At 40.5% G+C, this 20,716-nt stretch overlaps 2 protein-coding genes across 2 annotated transcripts; both read left to right on the forward strand.

Annotated features, from left to right (window-relative positions):
- Positions 1-480: 480 nt before the first annotated feature.
- Positions 481-2,015, forward strand: LOC133797721 (uncharacterized). Its single transcript, XM_062235771.1, has 5 exons — positions 481-739; positions 1,167-1,310; positions 1,628-1,632; positions 1,737-1,886; positions 1,986-2,015. Exons 1-5 carry the CDS (start codon positions 487-489, stop codon positions 2,013-2,015), a joined length of 582 nt encoding a protein of 193 aa, XP_062091755.1. The 5' UTR covers positions 481-486.
- Positions 2,016-2,048: 33 nt separating this feature from the next.
- Positions 2,049-18,720, forward strand: LOC133797795 (3-epi-6-deoxocathasterone 23-monooxygenase CYP90D1-like). The gene is made up of 6 exons (XM_062235884.1): positions 2,049-2,240; positions 15,409-15,498; positions 15,633-15,795; positions 17,529-17,626; positions 18,370-18,426; positions 18,682-18,720. Exons 1-6 carry the CDS (start codon positions 2,049-2,051, stop codon positions 18,718-18,720), a joined length of 639 nt encoding a protein of 212 aa, XP_062091868.1.
- The last annotated feature ends 1,996 nt before the right edge of the window (positions 18,721-20,716 follow it).

The following is a 20,716-nucleotide window of genomic DNA, read 5'->3' on the forward strand; positions in this document are numbered from 1 at the left end:
TCCTTTTAATGTTTTGTGACAAAAAGGATAAAGATATTTTAAGTGTAGAAAAGGAAACAACATTAAATTTGCTTCTAGTTGCTCTTGGTTTTGGGTTTTGAAGAATTGAGGTTTAAATACGATGTTGATCAATATATTTTTAGTTTTTTTTGTATGCTAATATTGATGATTATTTATTTTATTAATTTTTATGTTGATACTTGAATGGTAGTCTTGTATTGTAAAACTTGTAGCTATTTAAATTCTCTTCAATTCTATTCTCATAATTATGCATATATGTATATAAATATAATGAAAGAGAGAAAGTTGAGCAAGAGCTAGCTAGTTTTAAGCATGTGTATATGCAAAGCCAAAAAAAGTGTTTACTTCTTTATAAAGTGTTCTCTTTTCTTTTGTTTTTCAATCAACTTTGTGTTTGGTATCCAACTTTTCTTGTAATGGTAAATGCATTTTAGTCTCTGTCAGGGTATTGTTCTTTTTGTGTGTATGGTGTTGTTCACTATCTCTGTATTTGCTCTTGGTGGAATTGTCTCAGCAAAGCCCTTAGATGATTGGATGGGCAAAGGGTTGACTGGTGAGCAGAAAGGCTTTAGCTCTCTGTGTGCATCATCTGTTTATATTGGCTGGGCTATGGCTTCCGTAGTTGCTTTGGTGGTCACCGGTGAACTGCCAATTGTCTTGTGGTTTGCAACATACAGATTTTCCTTGTCTTCAGCAGTGTGTGTTGGAATATTCACAGGTAAATATATAATTTGATATCATATCAATTCATTTCCTTTAAAATAAAACATGCTATAAGCCAAGTTCTTGAGGCTTTTATAAATACTTATTTTTAATTGCATTTTTGAAGTATGCTATTAACTTTCGATTTTGTTGTACTTGTACTTGTGGCATTTTCTGGTGTATCATATTTGGAGGTTATAAAGTCTAGATACAAGTCTTCTAGTTCTAAAGATAGTGAAAATTTTATTATATAAAGAAAACAGTTCTTAAATAAAGAAAATCCAAATGCTCTGAAGTTTTCTTTTGGGAACAACTGAGGAGCACCATGCTCTGAAGTCATCACTTTCTTTTTCACACTCTACTGATATTTATATGTATTAGAGTGTCGCCAAAGTTCATTCACTAAATGAAAGTTTATATTTATTCTTTTTTGTTCTTTCCAGATATTAGGAAAAGCCTTGGGTGGTGGAGTGATCCCTGTAAGTGCAGTTCTTGCAGACAAAGATGTGATGCTCTGTATCCGACCTGGAGAGCATGGAAGGTTTGCAGTTATAACTGTTCACGACCTCTATCTTATTTCAGAGAAAGCAATATTTGAAGTTTAGAAAGGAAAAATAAAAAATAAAGACTATTACTTGGTTCATGTGAGTTTAGTTTTTTTGGGAAGAGTTTGAAGTAGACACAACAAAAAACAAAAGATGCCTTCTATCTTTAAAGTTTAAACCTTTGGGCTTTTTTGTGTGGTTAAGATATTTTTAGGGGGTGCTTTATTTATATTTATAAATATTTATTTGTTTGGGGGGATAAAGAATTTGTCTGTGAAACAGTGAAAGTAATAATTATTGATTTTTCAAATACCCCATCTCTGGCTTCTACTTAGATTTGAAAATGATTTGCTAAATAGAAAAGGTGAACCAGTTATTATGGGGTTCAGAATAAGTTTGTTTGAATAATTGTCTGTAAAAAAAAATTCACAATTATAAGACTAAACCCCCTTTTGGTCTCTCTCTCAGATTGCATTTCAAGTACTAGTTAAAGCAGTGATTAATTTGGATCCTGGTGAGGAAATGGAGTCTCTAAGAAAACAATTTCAAGAATTCATTGCAGGCCTCATGTCATTACCAATAAACATTCCTAGAACTAGGCTTCACAGATCATCACAGGTAATTTAGTTATTATTAATCTATTACTACTCACATCTTGCCTTATTTCATGATTACTAATTATGTTGGTACAAAATATTTTTCCTCTTCTCTTTTCAGGCAAAGAAAAAAATGGTGAAGCAAGTATAGAAAATTTTAGAAGCCAGGAAAAGTAGTAGTGAGATGATCACCAAAGAGGCTCCAAGAGATGCAATAGATGTTCTTCTAAATGACACAAGTGGTCAATTAACAGATGATCTAATAGCTGGTAACAATATAGATATGATGATCCCAGGAGAGGATTCAGTTCTTGTTCTTTTGACTCTTCCAGTGAAATATCTCTCAGATTGTCCTGCTGCCCTACAACAGTTACTGGTATGAACCACTTAGTTGTTGTCTCTCTTTATTGGATTGCTATAGAAATCTGTTGTACCCAGTTTTCGAGCCATGTAAAATGTGACCTCGAAAGCTGGATTTGCAGCGAATGAACTCGTACAGTTTGAAGTATGCTCCAGGATTAAATATCGAGCCTGCAAAACTGAGACTACCTCGATTGTGGTGACCTCGAAATATTTACGATCTCGAAAGGTAGCTTTCGAGACGCATCTATCTTCATGAATGACCTCGGACGGGGGTTCCGGGCCTGACGCGCATATGATCTCGAAAGACATGTGACCTCGGGAGATGTCATTAGCTTGAAAGCTGATGAGAAATCTGAGGGACTAAGGCCTTAGAGAGACATGATTATGACTTTGAATATCCACAAGTGTTATCCACAAGAGACGCAGTCTGCATTTATTGTTGTAAATACCATAATATCATGGGATATTATTTGGTTAGTTATACGCCCCCTGGTCTTCAGGGGACGTTTCATTTTATATCTGATTATAGGCATTTAAAGCCATTTATTTTATTTACACAAAAAGAGTAACTACCCAAAATATGTGGGATAGTATTTTGCAGCCTTCTCTATAAATAGAGAGGTCATGCACCATTGTAATGGAGGGAAATTCTGAACCTTGAGAGAAAACTCTGAAGAATTCATCCTTGAAGAATTCATCCTTGAAGAATTTTCAGAGATAATCTTAAGTTTAATAACAGAGACTCGTGGACTAGGCAGATTTAACTGCTGAACCACGTAAAAATCGTGTGTTTGTATTGTCATATTTTAATTGGCCATTATCAGTTATTGTTTACGTTCTCTCCTTTCACTGTTGACGAAAAACGGCGTCAACAGTTTGGTGCTTTCATTGAGAGACTTAAGCATTCATCCCTAAGAAAATCATGGCCACAAACAATCAGAACACACCTGAGGAAAATTACCCAAGACGTCCTGGAAAACAACCAATGGAGATCCGGGATGTTGAAGAGAGAAGTGGGTCCTCTGATTCCCGGGGACCACCTCCTCCACCAAGGGATGAGGATATGTACTACAATCCGGAGTGGTACGTTCCTATTGTGGAACTTGAAAACCGGCAACTGAAGCAGCTGCTGGCAGAGGCCAACAAATGGAATGAGGAGTTGACAAGGATAGCCGCAGAGGCGCAGGTGGCTCAGCCCCCGCCTCCGCGCGAAAACCAAGTCCCTCCTCCAAGGGACGTGCATGTTCCTCCCCGGAGGCCCCGTCGGCGTCCACAAAAGGATGCTGCCACAAGGAGGCCGACTCAACCTCCGGCACCAGCAGAGCCATCCGCTCCACCTAGGCCCCAGAGGAGTACTCGGGCTCGGGCCCCGGTTAACCCTCCAGTGGAAGTGCCTGCGGAAGCTGAGAATAACCGAACACATGCAGAGGCTCGGACTCAGGTACCTGGGAGCGTACCGAATGCGACTGACCCATCTCGGGAAAATTCTGGACCCTCTAGGCCGCGACAAGGGTGGCAGCCACCGTTGCCTATACGGTTCCCTCCGTCACCCATAAGATATCCTTCGCCCTCCCGCAGGAACGCTTAACCCATTTGAGGTCAAGATGAAGGTCGTGTGGGGGAAAGACAAGAAAACAGGGAGACTTTCCAGGAGCGGAGAGGCGCTCCATCTGAGAAAAGTCAAACGTCTCGGTCTCGCACGGCGGAGACGAGGCGACGTGGGAAGAATCCATCACGAAATAACTGAGCAATGAGTTTCACCAGTGATGAGTCCGGAGATACCAGGTCCGTCAGTAAACATGACCGAGGTCATAATAAAACTGGAAGCCGCAAGAATCGTCCCGACCTACGAAATCATCTGAACCAGAGTCGGGGTAATGGAGATCAAAAAAATTCGGACCTGAGGGATCGCTTGAATAGGCGTAGAGATCCCTCGCGGAGGTGCGAGCCTGGAATCACGATCAATGACAATCAATTCCAGACAGTACCTCCTACTCACCCAGTCCAAGAAAGAATCGATCAGCTCGAAAGAGCCTTTAGGCTTTTAAAGAATGAACGAGGAAATGGTCGATATGAGGACTCTGACGAGGAGCTCGAGATGTTTGCTCCCCATATTTCTAACACTCAATTTCCTCAAGGGTTTTGGATCCCTCACGTCCCAACGTTTGAAGGAAAAACCAACCCGTGTAGTCACCTGAACATGTTCAACACTATCATGAGAGCCAATAACGTGGGTTACGAGCTCTGGTGCATGTTGTTTCCAACATCATTGGCAGGACCTGCCAAAAGTTGGTTCGAAAAATATAAGAGACACTCAATAACCTCATGGGAGCAATTGTCTAAAGACTTTAAGAAGCAGTTCAGAGCAATGATGGGGGTCAGACCAGAAGCATCCACCTTAACTAACGTCCGACAACAACCGGGCGAAACACTAAAACGTTACCTAACAAGATTTAATCTGGAAGTAGCCCGAGCTCAGGACGTAGATGACAGTGGGCACCTAATGGCTATCCGAGCTGGTGTATTACCGGGAAGTGCCTTTTGGGACGACATGCAAGGGAAACCGGTAAGGTCAATAACCGATTTTAATAGACGAGCGCAGAGGTTTGTCAAAGTAGAGGAAGAGAGGTCGACGCTCAAAGCGGCTCCCCAGTCCGAAACTACAACGATAAACATCAACTCTGCCTCAACCTCGGCAGACCCAGCATCTCCAAAGCCTGCCATGGAGAACCCCTCCAAGAGAAAAAAGAATGAAGGAAGTAACCCCGAAGCTGAGGGAGGAAAGAAAAAGAAAGGGGAGAGGTATTTCTCCGTGTATAGAGTATACACCGAGCTCAATGAGTCTCGGGAGAACATATACCTGGCTAATGAAAACCAGGTCCCCTTTAGGCGTCCGGACCCGATGAGAAATAAAAAATCCAAGAGGGATTCCAGTAAATATTGCCGGTTCCACAGAGACACCGGGCATACAACAGATGAATGTCGACAATTGAAGGACGAGATCGAGGGGTTGATCTCGAGAGGTTACTTCCGGCAATATGTCAAAAACCAGAGTACTGGTCAGACGGCTGCGAGCCAGAGAGTAGCCGCGCCTCCGACGACACAAAACAATAACTCCCGAGCTCGGGAAGAGGACAGGCCCCCGCCGATAGATGGAGAGGATGTAATAACCATCTCGAGAGGGCCTCACCTCGCAGGAGGAGGCAGGAATGCCCAAAAGAGATATGTTAACGAGTTAAAGACAGGGGACGGGTCTCCTTATGAACCCGAACCTAGGGCACCAAAAAGCCAGAGGATTGAAACACAAGCAATAACCTTCACCGAGGAAGACGCCTCCCATGTTTAGTTCCCTCATCATGATCCGCTGGTCATTACTCTTCAGCTGGCCAATAAAAGGGTCCACCGAATTCTCATAGATAATGGGAGCTCAATCAACATCCTTTATAAAGCAACCCTCGAGAAGATGGGACTCTCCCTTCGCGACCTGAAAGCATGTGCAACTACTTTATACGGCTTTTCAGGAGAAGGAACTGCCTGTATGGGATCCATTGAGCTCCCCGTGACCTTGGGAGACTATCCAGTCTCGTTGACCAAGATAATGGAGTTCGTGGTAGTAGACTTACCATCTGCCTACAATGTACTGCTCGGGAGACCCGCCCTGGTCGGGTTGGGGGCAGTTTCATCAGTAAGGCATCTGGCCCTTAAGTTCCCGACCCCTAGCGGAGTCGGGACATTAAAAGGAGACCAATTGGCAGGGAGGGAATGCTATAGCATCTCCTTGAGGGGAAAGAAACAAACGAGCGCTCAAGCACTCGTTATTATACAAAACAAAGACGGATCAATCTTAAAAATTGACGAGGAGATTGATCCGAGGATTGAGGAGAAGGTTGACCTCGAACCCTTAGAGGAGCTCGAAGAAATTCAGCTCGAGGAAGCTGATCCCTCGAAGAAGGTGAAGGTCGAAAAACACCTCCAAGACGAGGCAAAATAGCAATTAATTTGTTTTTTAAAGAAAAACCTGGATGTCTTCGCGTGATCACACTCAGACATGGTGGGGATAAGCTCGAATGTAGCAAGCCACACACTAAACATAGACAAAAGCTTTCCTCCGAAGCAACAAAAGTGAAGACAGCTGGACGAAGACAGAAAGAAGGCGCTAAAGGAGGAGGTCGACAGGTTAAAGGCCAACCGATTCATTAGGGATGCCTTTTACCCTGACTGGGTAGCCAATCCGAGTTGGTCCCAAAGCCCAATGGGACGTGGAGAACCTGTATTGACTAGTCAGATCTCAACAAAGCTTGCCCAGAAGACTGTTTTCCGTTACCAAGGATTGACCAGCTCATGGATGCCACGGCGGGGCACGGCCTGATGTCGTTCATGGATGCATATTCTGGATATAACCAGATTGCCATGCATGCCCCCGACCAAGAACATATGAGCTTTGTCACGGATAAAGGGCTATACAGCTATAATGTCATGCCATTCGGGCTCAAGAATGCTGGAGCCACATACCAGCGGCTCGTAAACATGATGTTTTCAGAACAAATAGGGAACAACATGGAGGCTTATGTTGATGACATGCTTGTAAATCTCAACTCAACAAGAACCATGTTGATGACCTCGAAGAGTGCTTTGGCGTGCTCAGGAAATACAACATGAAGCTAAATCCTCAGAGGTGCACTTTCGGGGTATCTTCAGGAAAATTTCTAGGCTTTATTGTGAACTCTCGTGGAATCGAGGCTAACCCCGACAAGATCAAGGCCCTGATTGACATGCCCTCACCTCGAAGGCACAAAGATGTCCAAAGTCTGACTCGCAGGATGGCAGCCCTAAGCAGATTCATCTCGAAATCTACGGATCGTGGTCTTACATTTTTTAACTTACTGAGAGGAGGTAAGAAGTTTGAATGGACAGAGGAATGCGAGCTGGTCTTTCAGGAGCTCAAAAAGCACCTAGCGGAACCACCCATCCTGTCAAAACCTGAAACGGGAGAAGTATTGTACCTATACCTTTCAACCACCGAACACGCGATAAGCGCAGTGCTCATTCGAGAAGAAGAGAGGGTGCAAAGACCCGTTTACTACATCAGTAAAAGATTACTGGGAGCAGAGTCACATTATCCATTGATGGAGAAACTCGCGCTCAGTCTAATTCATTCATCCCATAAGCTCCACCCTTACTTTCAGGCACATCCCATCCATGTGCTGACTGATCAACCACTTAGGCAAGTCCTGTCTAAACCAGAAGCTTCAGGTCAACTATTTAAATGGGCTGTTGAGCTCGGAAAGTTCGAGATCACCTACCACCTGAGAACGACCATTAAGGCACAGGCCTTGGCGGACTTTATAGTGGAATATACTGGTATAGCCGACGACGAGGTAATAACCACGGCCCACGAGCTGTGGAAGCTTTACGTCGACGGCTCGTCAAATGAAAATGGAGCAGGGGCAGGGGTCATTTTGGTTACCCCCGCAGGAAGCAGATTTCATTCTTCCCTAAGATTTGGCTTCAAAGCATCAAATAATGAGGCCGAATACGAGGCTTTACTCGCGGGACTTCATATAGCTAACGAGCTCAAAGCTAAAGCTATACATTGCTACAGTGACTCCCAGCTAGTGGTTAATCAAATCTTGGGAGAATACCAGGCTCGCGGCTCGAGAATGGCAGCTTATTTGACGAAGGCAAAATCTGCGTTAGAGTGTTTCGAATTCTATAGAATCGAACAGGTTCCCCGCGAGCATAACTCGAATTTAGATGCCTTAGCTCGACTCGCCACATCCACCGAAAATGAAGAACTAAACGTTGTACCCATAGAACACCTTTCGGCACCAAGCATTAACGAGCCAGAAGAGGAAGATGTGTATATGATCGAAACAGAGCCAACCTGGATGACCCCAATAGTTGATTATCTCGAAAACGGAGTTCTTCCAAAAGATCAGAACCAAGCTCGAAAGTTGATGTATCAACTTCCCCGTTACACAATTTTGGATGGAAGGCTATATCGAAGGGGGTATTCCATGCCGTTACTTAGGTGCGTAACCCCTCCCGAAGCTAAGAAAATCATTGAAGAAATTCATGAAGGGTTTTGCGGAGATCACATCGGGGGGAATAGCCTGTCCAAGAAGATCATACGCCAGGGATATTTCTGGCCAACCATTAAAACATATTCTTTCGAGTATGTGAAGAAATGCGACAAATGCCAGGGATTTGCCACGATACCCCGAGCCCCACCATCCGAGCTGACCATGTTGACATCCCCATGGCCTTTCGCGGTATGGGGCATCGACCTCATAGGCTCTCTCCCGACTGGCAAAGGCGGAGTAAAATATGCTGTAGTCGCCGTGGATTACTTCACAAAATGGATGGAGGCTGAACCATTGGCAACTATAACCTCAAAGAAGATCCTTGATTTCACTGTAAAGAGCATCGTGTTCCGATACGGAGTGCCGAGGAAGATCATATCCGACAATGGAACCCAGTTCGATTGCGACTTGTTCACCAACTTTTGTGAAAATAACGGTATAATAAAAAGTTTTTCATCGGTAGCTCACCCTCAGGCGAATGGCCAGGTCGAAGCTGTAAACAAAACCCTCAAGAGTTCTCTGAAGAAAAAGTTGGAGGAAGCAAAGGGATGATGGCCCGAAGAATTGCCCCAAGTCCTTTGGGGATACAGGACCACAGCTCGAACATCAACAGGGCATACCCCGTTCTCTCTAGCATACATCTGCGAGGCAATGTTGCCCATTGAGGTGGAAATCCCAACGATCCAAACTCAGATTTACAATCAAAGTTCAAACCACACTCAGCTCGAAGAAACCTTAGACTTGATTGAAGAAAAAAGAGAAGAGGCTCAGCTAAGAAACGCTGCTTACCAGCAACGAACTACCTGGTGTTGAGACGCGTATTCTTGGCAACTCGAGACCCAGCAGCTGGCGTGCTCGGGCCGAACTGGGAAGGACCGTACCAGATAGATTCAATCATCCTTCCTGGTGTGTACAAACTTGCGAGATTGGACAGGAGCCTGGTACTGCGAGCATGGAATGGCGAACACCTTAGACCTTACTATCAGTAGTGTAGGAAAAGTGTTGCCTGTAACCATAATTTTCTATCTGTATTAGTCTGTTTGCTTTTGAATTCCATCAAATAAAAGATCTATTTCGTTCAATATGTTATCTCTTTTTATTTTTATTTTTTATTTTTGCAATCTCTCTTAATTTAATAACCTATGGTCACACTCATAGGATATTAAGGGGGCATCATTGGTATATATGCACAACTTAAAAAATAAAAAATATACAAAGTATTTGGATATAACCAGATGCGCGAGCTTAGATATTTCGGACATAACCGAATTATCAAAAATAAAGTATTTGGATATAACCAGATACACGAGCTTAGATAGTTCGGACATAACCGATTTATCAAAAACTGAAAACGTTTGGAGTTAACCAGATGTGCAAACTTAATAGGTTTGGAACAAACCAACCAAAAAACTAATCGATGATAAGTAGGAACCTAAACCTACTTCGAGATAAATCGAGAACGAGGCTGAAATGTCTTAAAGAAAAATAGTTTCGAACTCTTAACCTTGGAGCAAAGAATGAGGATGAGGAAAAGTGACTAAGCAAAAAAGACATAACCAAATCATTCACATTACATACCATATAAGTACTTTTGGGTTCATGGTTAAAGTAATATCCGAATTTGAAAAATAACGAGGTCGGAAGCGGATAATTTGAACAAACTGTGCATGAATGCATTGAGCTTCGAACCTAAATCCACAATATGTTTGTATGAATAAATAAACATAAATGTTTCATCCATAAAAAATGTGCAAAATATTTCGAGCCAAGAAATGTAAAGCATATATAAGTAATATTTAAAGAAATTGTATCAGCCCCGTGGGCATAAATTAAAATAATTACAAAAATAAGGGGACGCAGCCCCAATAGATGGTTTCCCCAAGATCAGATTTAAGGAAGAGGAGTCTCCTTGGCCTTCTCAGCATCAGCAGCACCGGATTCCTCAGGACGAATACCATGGCTGTCCTCCTGGGCTCCCTCCGAAATGGCCTCCCGAGCAGCTTCTTCCTTCTCGAGCCGAGCATTCCACCTGTCAAGAAGGGTCGCCTCGTGAGGACCTAAGAAGCTGGTGTCCAGATCCTCATTGTTGGCCCACATTCGGTACATGGCCGAGTCAATCGCTTGATCCTTCTTCTCTTTGTACTCAGCAAGGAGACGAGCTTTTTCATCCTCCATGATATCAAAGGTGGCAGCCTTTTCCTCTTCAAGCTTCTTGTTGGTCTCCTGGAGCTGGGTGATCTCCCTCTTATGCTCCTCGAGCTCAGTTTTCAGCTTCCCGAGCTCGGTGGCCATGTCCTCACGTTCCTTAGCTCCTGCCTCGAGCTTCGCATTCGCTGCCTTCAGATCATCGCTCGCTTTGAGGTGGAGATCCTTCGCCTCTTGAGCATGAGACTTGCTTGAATGAATCTCATTGTTCAACTTATAATTGAGCTGGGCGGTAAAGGTAAGAGACTGAAAAAGAAAAAAGTCATCATTAACACCAAGTCTGTGTGATTATACCCAAGAAGAAGGACTGTAGAAGGATACTTACTGAGGCAGTGAGCTCGATACTTTTCTCATAGAGGACAGTACAGTCTTGGGTATCATTCAAGCATTGCCATTGGGGAGCTTCGAGACTGCCGAAGCTCTGGCCGATCCGGGACATAACATCCGAGACCAGCGTAGACCCATGAGACCCAGCGGCATTGTCGACCACATATGCATCCATGTGGGTGGAAACTGATAGCTTCTGAGCCCGAGAAGCAGAAGGCTTTATAGAAGGCGGACCTAAGGATGACTGAACCACGACAGGAGGTTGGGGCTCAACCATAATGGAGGAACGACCAGCGAAGTCGGCGCCACTGCAGGGGCGACGACCTGCGAGGACGGCGCCGCTGTGGAAGCGCCGACCTGGGGAGTCGCCGCAGCGATGGAGTTCGAAACCGGTGGAGCAGGGGGAGGGGTTTTCTTGGACCTCTTGGGGCCCTTGCTCGGCCGGTCAGTCTTCAGCGACCCCGCTCTGGGACGCTTGCTCCTCTTGGCGCAACGACTTTCGATGATGTTGTCGAGGTCGGAGTCCATCTTGCCTACACAAATCACAACACAGTGTGAGTCAGCAAAAGAGAAGCATATAAGTTGTTTCAGTATCACAGACATATAAAGTGATGATAGAGGAAACCTAACTGGAACTCTCCCCCGAGCTCGAGCTTGGGGACCATGAAATTTCCCCGTCTTCAGAGGAGGCGGGGGGAGTACCTTTCCTATATGTGGGTGATAACCTCGAAAGGTCCCTATAATCGTTGGTCCTGTACTGAACAGCTATCCCGTTCCACACCTCGTCCGTGGTATACATTGTGTCGTATTTCCCGAGCCCACTATCAAACCTATTGACACAGTCATCTACCCAACTGCATATGTAGAAGTGGTATCTATCCTGTGGGCATGAGACTAACCTATTGGGCTTATGTTTTAGTAAGGTGGGGGACCACATTCTCGAGGTAGGGAGGGCTTTACCTTCATCCGAATCTGAGCTCGAGGCTTCATCATTAGCCTCATCCCCGACAGCGGACTCCTTAGGCGAACTGGAAGTGGCGGCCTCGTTTCTCTCCTCGGAGGAAGGGCGCCTGTGGGCAGGGGCACCTGCTCCCAGTGTTCATATTTTTTATTGGACCAGTCAAAGGTGGACTGGACCTCTCCCAAAAGTCCGCATTTTCGGAGCCTATCCTCATGTAAAAGGTACAGGAGAGACCTCCTTCCATGGGGGAGTTGGAGCAGGGTCTCTCTGTGCCCCTTCATTGTATCGTCAGGAGTGGGACGCTAAAAATTGGCTGAAGGGCAAGACACATTTCAGCTAAGTGTGGATTTAAGAGCTAAAATTTCGAGCACAGAAATAAAAATAACGAGAAAACTTACGAATCCGCCTGAACGAGTAGTGTCGAGATGGGGACAGACCGTCTGTCCAGAAGAAGGCCTTTTTGAAATCAGGCGGATGATTGGGAAGATCTTCAAAGACCTTCTTCTCTTTGGGATATCTCGAAAGATAATAAAAACCATCCCCTCCCCGAGCTCGGGAGGGGTTACTTTTCAGACAAAAGAGATACAAAATCTCCTGAGGCGAAGGTCCTTTCCACCCCATCTCGTGGTAGAAGGACCTCAGGGCAGACAACACCCTGTAAGAATTGGTGTTTAGTTGGAACGGGGCCAACCCAACGAAATTCGTGAAGTCCTTGAAAAAAGACTTCAAGGGCAATAGTGCTCCCGCCCTCATTTGTTCCTGGCTCCACGCCGCGTACTTCAACCTGGCGTCATGGCCCCCAGGGGCGAAACAGCTTCGTTCATGGTCGGCCGGAGCTCGACACTTCAAGGAGCCTGACAGGCTGAGGCCGTGGAAAGCCAGGATTTCAGTTATCTGACTAGTTGTGGTAACCGAGCTCCAATAGTGCTCGACCTCAAACATTTCTCTCCTCGGCTGCGAGGAAGAAGGTTCCCCCATCAGTGAAAATTGAAGTTCTCCTGGATTATACGCGACAGTGACCTTTAGTGCAGGGTCGAGGGGAATCGACCTAGGTCCTGAATTGGATTCCGGATAGAGGGCCTCCCGAAGAATTCTCCTTTTCCCCTCTATGACCTCGTCTATCTGGCGGCGGTAATGAGCTCAAATATCCTCCTGCTCGTGTGCAAGCTCGTACTCCCGAATTCGGCGTTGATTCCGAGCGAACAGCGATTCTGGGCTCGGGGTTTTAGGCTTGTAAGGGATTGCCAGCAACGACCCCCACCGTCTTTCCAGATTCTGTGACATCTAGCAAGAAAGAAAAAATGGTGAGGGCCATGCATGCAAGAATTACGAGTTCGAAAAGACGAGCTCGGAGTGTAGGAACAAAACAAGCAATATATTAAGACCCTTATTAGAGAGTCAGGGTGTGCGTTCCACGAAAAGGGAAGGAGAGTGGATAATTTTTTGAAAATCCCGAAGATCAAGGGAAAAAAGAGTGGCGGATAACCAGAAAGGGCAGCCTTGGGTTTCGTGCATTTGTCAAGGCCAATGTTTTTTACCCGAAATCTTGGTGTACTAGAAACCTCTCTTAAAATTTTAAAACCCAGAAAAAAGGAATCTTGTTCAAACATCAAAACTGGATATGAACCAGTGATGTAAATTCTGTGTTGGGAGTCTAAAAAAGCACAAGAGCCTATCAGATAGAAATCTCCTATCATATTATGCTAAGGATGTAAACTAGTACATACACAGACACAGGAAGAACAACATGAACAAAAACTAACAAAATGAAAAACAAAGATTGCATACTTACACAATAATGGCGATTGCAGAGAGATCGTCGATTGAAGGAGAGGTTGAAAATAAGAACTCTCGGACTCGAAGAAACCAGGGTTTCTTTGTTTCTTTGGCTGAGAAAACATGCACAGGATAGAAACTTTATAGGAAGGTCTCTGGTTTCGTTTTTTCTTCTTTTCTTGCTTCTGGTGAACGAAAATAAAAAAGAAGATGATGAGTGGGGTCTCGTATATATAGATGGAAAAAGGGGGATTAATCCGGGGCATTGAATGAAATCCTTGCTAGATCCAACGGATGGGGATCAATGACAAGATGGCGCCGAAAAGGTGGCAAACGGATGATCGTGGGCATGTTTCCAAGGTACTCAAGTACCAAAAATGAGCAATACCTGGCTGACGCGTGTCCATTTTCAAAGAGTGTATGACGGTATGGTTCCCGAGGAAAGTAGTTCAAAAGTTTCCTTCTCTTAGGATTCGAACAAATACTTTTGAGGGGGCAAGATGTTGTACCCAGTTTTCGAGCCATGTTAAATGTGACCTCGAAAGCTGGATTCGCAGCGAATGAACTCGTACAGTTTGAAGTATGCTCCAGGATTAAATATCGAGCCTGCAAAACTGAGATGACCTCGATTGTGGTGACCTCGAAATATTTACGATCTTGAAAGGTAGCTTCCGAGACGCATCTATCTTCAGGAATGACCTTGGACGGGGGTTCCGGGCCTGACGCGCATACGATCTCGAAAGACATGTGACCTCCGGAGATGTCATTAGCTCGAATCTGAGGGACTAAGGCCTTAGAGAGACATGATTATGACTTTGAATATCCACAAGTGTTATCCACAAGAGACGCAGTCTGCATTTATTTTTGTAAATCCCATAATATCATGGGATATTATTTGGTTAGTTATACGCCCCCTGGTCTTCAGGGGACGTTTCCTTTTATATCTGATTATAGGCATTTAAAGCCATTTATTTTATTTACACAAAAAGAGTAACTACCCAAAATATGTGGGATAGTATTCTGCAGCCTTCTCTATAAATAGAGAGGTCATGCACCATTGTAATGGAGGGAAATTCTGAACCTTGAGAGAAAACTCTGAAGAATTCATCCTTGAAGAATTTTCAGAGATAATCTTTAGTTTATTAATAGAGACTCGTGGACTAGGCAGATTTAACTGTTGAACCACGTAAAAATCGTGTGTTTGTATTGTCATATTTTAATTGGCCATTATCAGTTATTGTTTACGTGCTCTCCTTTCACTGTTGACGAAAAACGGCGTCAACAAAATCAAATTATTATAATCATTCTACTTAGACTATTATTATCATTGTATTAGAAAAGATGCCAACTTCATTTCATGATCATCATCATCCTTTCCTTTAGTGCTCTTTTAATAAAAAATGACTTGATTTGATTAAGCTGCATTAATCCTGTTTAGACAGCTAGCTTTTTTCTAATACTACTGGCTCTTTTTTTTGGAAATTTGTGACTTTCGAGTCCATTTTTTTTTACCACTTTTACTGTATAGTTTTTTGTTTCTAAAGTGGTTTCCTTCTCATTTGTGCCTTCTCATTGGAAATAGGTGACAATGCAAATGCTATATAATAATATAAGGTAGCCAGCCATAGGTTTTGTCCACAATATATAAATATTTATACCTATTAGCCTATAGCAGTTATTCTCGTGAGGATGACATCTATAGTACAAGATTCTTATATAGAAAATGAAGTAAAAAAAAGACTTAGTTTCAATAACTAGGTATTATGCACTTGCTTAGGTTATATTAATATAATCAATAGATTTATTTATCTTATCTTATCTTATCTCAGGAGGAGAACATAAAGTTAAAAAGACTCAAAGATCAGCTTAGGGAGCCACTGTGTTGGAGTGACTACTTATCTTTACCATTTACACAAACGGTAATATTTCTTTTTACCAGTGAAAATGACAAACAAGAAGAAAACAACAGCTCAGAAAGAAAGAAAGAAAATTAGCTATAACTTTTCTAATTTACTTGATTTCTTTTTCTTTTCTTTTTTTTTTCAAATTACAGGTCATCACAGAAACACTAAGGTTAGGGAACATTATCATTGGTGTGATGACACTAGCAATTGTAACTTCACCCCATTTGGAGGTGACCAGAGGCTATGCCCTGGGATTGACTTGGCTAGATTGGAAGCTTCCATCTTTCTACACCCCTTTGTCACTCAATTCAGGTAATAATGAATATAAGCCACTCAATAATATAAATTTATATAGTTAACTATGGTGGCCAAATGGGTAATTTTTTACTTTTAATATTAGTAAGTTTTAATTAAAATTATGACAGCCCATTCAATTATTGGTTTTGATTTTTAATTGCTACATACGTAGTTAGGTACTAGCTTTCAAAAACGATATCTTATAACTAGAATAATAATGATAATTATAAAAAAATATATTCTAAATATATATAAATATTTATATGAAACTATAGAACAAAACTTGTCCATCATACATAAGCCATCAATTGGTATGTCAATGGGTTCTTTAATAGATGATGGAAAATGTTTATAAGTAGTTTTTTTGCTGCGTTAATTGATGGACATGCAACCTAGAAAGCTTTATATGAACCTACCCACTTAAAGGGAGGAACTTTCACTTCATTTTCGTGTTTATTTTTGCATTGTATTGTTCACTGATCTTTTCAATTGACTTCTAGTGATGATTATATCATGTATAATAATGTTTCTGTCCTGTGATGGAAAAACTCATTGTTGGAAACAAATTCTCCTTGGTTTTTCATAATTGCCCTTTACATCTTTGCCGCCTCATTATCGCCACCACCACCATCATATCTATCTATCTATCTCTCTTTCACTCCTTCTTTACTACTACTACTACTCTCTCTATCTCTTACGAGGTGGGTGAAGATGTAAATGGGCTTTGAAAATAATCTGTGGTTAATATTGTTAATGATCTGATATAGCTATGAGATCTGACGGCTCTCTAATAATACATTTGTTACATTTAATGGGTTGCTCTTGTTACTTCTATAATGAATTTGTGTTTCCTTAATGGTTTTTCTTTTCATTGCCTCATTTTGTTGGAACTTTTTAAGTCTTGGTCAATACTATCATAACATCTATAAGTGTAAATAGACTTCTTAACAAAACATTCTATAGCCATTAGGCTTTTGGTTTGAGCAAGTGTTGATGGGCTGTACTTGAAGCATATATTAAAGCTCAAGGATTAGTTCAAGAGGTGAGGAATCCATGGTCTTTTTCTTTCTTTCTTGATAGGTCTGATTTTAGGTGTACATGGTTACTCTACAAACTTTTACCTATTTCCTAAATCTCTACACTCTTCCATGATTGAATACAACACATACACATACATACATATATATATATACTAGTGTATGTTTCTAATCTTTGTTTAACCTCTATGTAGTCCCTCTCTTGTTTATGCTTTTATCCAAGAGCCAAGATGGCTACTCAAGAACATTTATTGCATTTTTTTTATTCTTAAACATATTATTTAGACGGTTGAAACCTTTACTGCACTGTTTTATAGTTAATTTTATTATAATGTTTCAGTCAGTTCTATGTATCAACAACCATTCAGATCAATCACATTTTAGGACCAAAATAAATAAATAAGTAGTCAATTGAACAGAGAGAAAAACTCTAGTGATGGTTAAAAATATAGAAGTGGCTGTTAGACAAAATAATGCGAAAGACTTAGCACTTGATCATGCTATACATCTGTTGCTCGCTGGTATGTTTGCCAAGTGTTTGTGTATTGGTTCTAGTTCAATTTTCTCACCACAATCACTTGAGTAGACAATGAGGGACTGATTTTGAGCACTGCCCTTGGGGTATGTTCATTTCTTCATTTATTGATTCTTTATGTTATTTTTCTTCTATTTCTTATTTTAATGTGTTATTTGTTTCATTTGGAAAAACAGGGGAGGCAGTATTTATGGCTTTTCAGCACTACATTTTGGCCCTTGGAACTACAGTGATGATCCCTTCTTTCCTTGTTCCTTACATGGGTGGTACTGATGTGAGCTCATTTTTCATAAAAGACCAATATTTCTTTTTAAGCAAGAAATTAATATAGCTTGTGAGCGGATCCTTTAATGTTTCCTCATACTAATTTTGCTCATCCTCTTTTCTTTGAGAGCAGTCCAAGGTGCTTTGATAGTAGCATCAAGCATACAGATTATCCTAGGATACAGTCAAATTTGGGCCATCTGTTCTTGGTAAGATTTATCTATCTTGGAATGTTGAAACCTGAAAACAACAGTATAACAGCTTGTGATTCTTGCTATTCAAATGGTTCTTTAGAGGGAATAAAAATTGGATGGTTCCTATTCCAAGGGGGAAAACAATGATTCCTTTGTTTTTAAGTGTCAAGTGCAGTACCAATCTTTCAAAATCCTGATATTTCTATGCAATTTATGGTATTGAACTTGGTTTGGTCACATTTTTAGTCTTACTGAACCATTTTCTCTAGTTCAGACATGATATGGACTAGTCCTTTATGAATGTTGAATGGACATTTGACCATATGGTCCCCATGCATTTTTTCTGTTGAAATATGTTTTACTGTACATTGGCTTTAAGGTCTGTTAACTATTTTTTACACTTTGGAATTGGCACAAATGGGAATCTTCAATTTGTTGTGTTTTGATTATTAAAAAATTTGCCAAGAGTTTCTTTTCTTGATAGGCTTGTTTGATTTTTCTATAAATTTTTTGGTTTACCTTGTTCTTTCTATTGATATTTTTTTTCTTTATGCTCTAGGCAGTGTATTTTGCTTTAATGAGCATTGGCAGCTCATTTCATGCTCAAGAAACTGCTGTGAGTGGGTAATTGGAGAGTCGAGTGTGGTAAATATTGTTCTTTTCCTGTGTACTGTGTTATGTTTGGGGTCATTTGGGACATGTTACTTTCTGATTCTTTTGAGATCTGCATGTAAAAGCCTCAACTTATCTGTTTGCATACATTTGTTGAAAACATCAGGTTCTGGCCTACGGGTACTATGTGACTTCAGGCCATCAACTACAGAGGTTAACATAACAATAAGGCTTTTAATTGTGTTGCTTTTCTCGACAGTGGAGTTTTGTTGTCTCAGTTCACGTTTTGGTAGCATGATAGACATGGAATCTATCGAGGACGTGGCTAATATTTCTAATGTGTCTGGGATTACTACCCATTCCTTGCAACTGTACAGTCATTACTGACCACTGGACCATCTCCCTGCAACTGTACAGTCATTGCAACTGTTGTTTATTTCTTTGTGTTGAAAGTGGTAACTTTTAACTATGTTGAATATTTAAGACTCCTTGAATGCTTAAAGAACATTTTGTTGTTGATGAAAGTGTTGAATGTTTTAAACTAAATTGTGGATTGTTAATACAATGTTGAATGTTCTTACTTTTTGTTATTTGAAAATCAAGTTCATTTGATGATGCTAGTATATATTAGAAAGCTAATTTTAATTATATAAAAAAATTAAAATATAATAGAATAAATTAGTGTTATATAATGAGAATTTAAACTTATCTAAATATTAAAATAATACAAAAATTGTGTTATAATATCTATTACAATAACACTTTTTATGCAAAGAATTGTGTTATGCAAACTTCATTATATAACACAAATAATGTGTTAAACTAAAGTGTAGTATAACAGAAAAAATGTGTTATACTAAAGTATAGTATAACACAAAAAAAGTGTTATACTAAAGTGTAGTATAACACAAAAAAAGTGTTATAGTAAAGTGTAGTATAACACAAATTTATAAGTATTGAAATGTGTTTTATAATCGACTATAAATAAAATAATTAAACATTTATCTATATATTAAAATAACACAGAAAATGTGTTATCGTTGACAGTATAATAACACATCTGTATAACAATGATAAAGTGTTATGTAAAGTACCCTGACCTACAATAACATAGTCGATCTTAACATATCAGAAAGTGTTATGGTATGTTTTGATAATACATTTTCGGTGTTATTAAAAACATTTTTTCTTGTAGTGATAATTAATTATCAAACCACTAAATAAAAAAAATAAATCAAACTAGCTATAGAAACTAATGAACAATACTTTGATCATCTTCAAGCTATTTATTTGTTCAAATATTTAAAAAGCAAATTCATCTTGTCACAATTTCTAAAATTTACTATATATATTTATGATAAACCAAATTTTTATCACATTATTTAAAATAACAAAATAAACAAATAATTAGAAAATTTAACAAAATATTACTAAATCTAATTATAAAATTCGGAATAATATAAAAAAAATTAAAAAAAATAACTCAAATAAAGTTTGTAGGATCAAACCTATTCATTGATGATTGAAATAGCTTCTATCACAATTTTGAAACTCAAACACCTATACACATTCAACACCAAATATGAGAACAAAAAAATGAAAAAAATATAGAAAAATAAAGTATTATCATCAAAACAATTATTTAGTAATCCATACCTGTTTTGAAGCTAAAAAATATCTTACAATGAAAAAAATCCCGCAAGAAACACCAAGAACCCATGAGAGAAATACCCACAGCCAAATGTATTTTTTTCTTCTAAAAATAAAAAAAAAGAAAAGATTTTAGGCTATATTTCGGTTTATAATGAATGAAAGTTGTAAGATATAATGAAAAAACAAAAAAAAAGGCTTGATTCAAGAAAATGGTTGTGTCGTACGGTTAGCAACAATGGATTTTTTGGGGTTTGCACAGAGGAGAAGAGAAGGGATTATGGGTCGTGAGCGTGGAAGAAAGGGTTTTAAAACCCTTCTACTGCGGTTTTACTTTCTCCTTCGGTTCTTATATAAAAATCGCAGTAGAAGGGTTTCAAGAGTACTCGGCCTCGCGTGGCTGGGCACTTTCTACTGCGGCTTTTGTATAAAAACCGAAGTAGAAAGCGTACTTTCCACTTCGGTTCTTAGATAAAAACCGCAGTAGAAAGTTACCAAAAACTAATAAGGGACGCGTTTGGCTTGACCCTTTTTCTACATCCTTATTCTCTCCAAACCAAAGTCATGGGCCAGTGCAACCAAACATGACCTTCTTTAAATTGAATTTTTAACTTTGTTTTTTTAAAGAAAGCGAAGTAGTATCT

Source organism: Humulus lupulus, chromosome 1, assembly GCF_963169125.1.
Source record: "Humulus lupulus chromosome 1, drHumLupu1.1, whole genome shotgun sequence".
NCBI classification, from domain to species: domain Eukaryota; kingdom Viridiplantae; phylum Streptophyta; class Magnoliopsida; order Rosales; family Cannabaceae; genus Humulus; species Humulus lupulus.

Excerpts from the sequence above, each read along its gene's own strand:
- LOC133797721 (XM_062235771.1), top strand. The coding sequence starts at position 487 with ATGGTGTTGTTCACTATCTCTGTATTTGCTCTTGGTGGAATTGTCTCA. Across the intron at positions 740-1,166 it reads GTGTGTTGGAATATTCACAG|ATATTAGGAAAAGCCTTGGG; the intron begins GTAAATATATAA and ends TGTTCTTTCCAG. Across the intron at positions 1,887-1,985 it reads GGCTTCACAGATCATCACAG|GCAAAGAAAAAAATGGTGAA; the intron begins GTAATTTAGTTA and ends TTCTCTTTTCAG.
- LOC133797795 (XM_062235884.1), top strand. The coding sequence starts at position 2,049 with ATGATCACCAAAGAGGCTCCAAGAGATGCAATAGATGTTCTTCTAAAT. Across the intron at positions 2,241-15,408 it reads CTGCCCTACAACAGTTACTG|GAGGAGAACATAAAGTTAAA; the intron begins GTATGAACCACT and ends ATCTTATCTCAG. Across the intron at positions 17,627-18,369 it reads CTTACATGGGTGGTACTGAT|GCAGTGTATTTTGCTTTAAT; the intron begins GTGAGCTCATTT and ends TTTATGCTCTAG.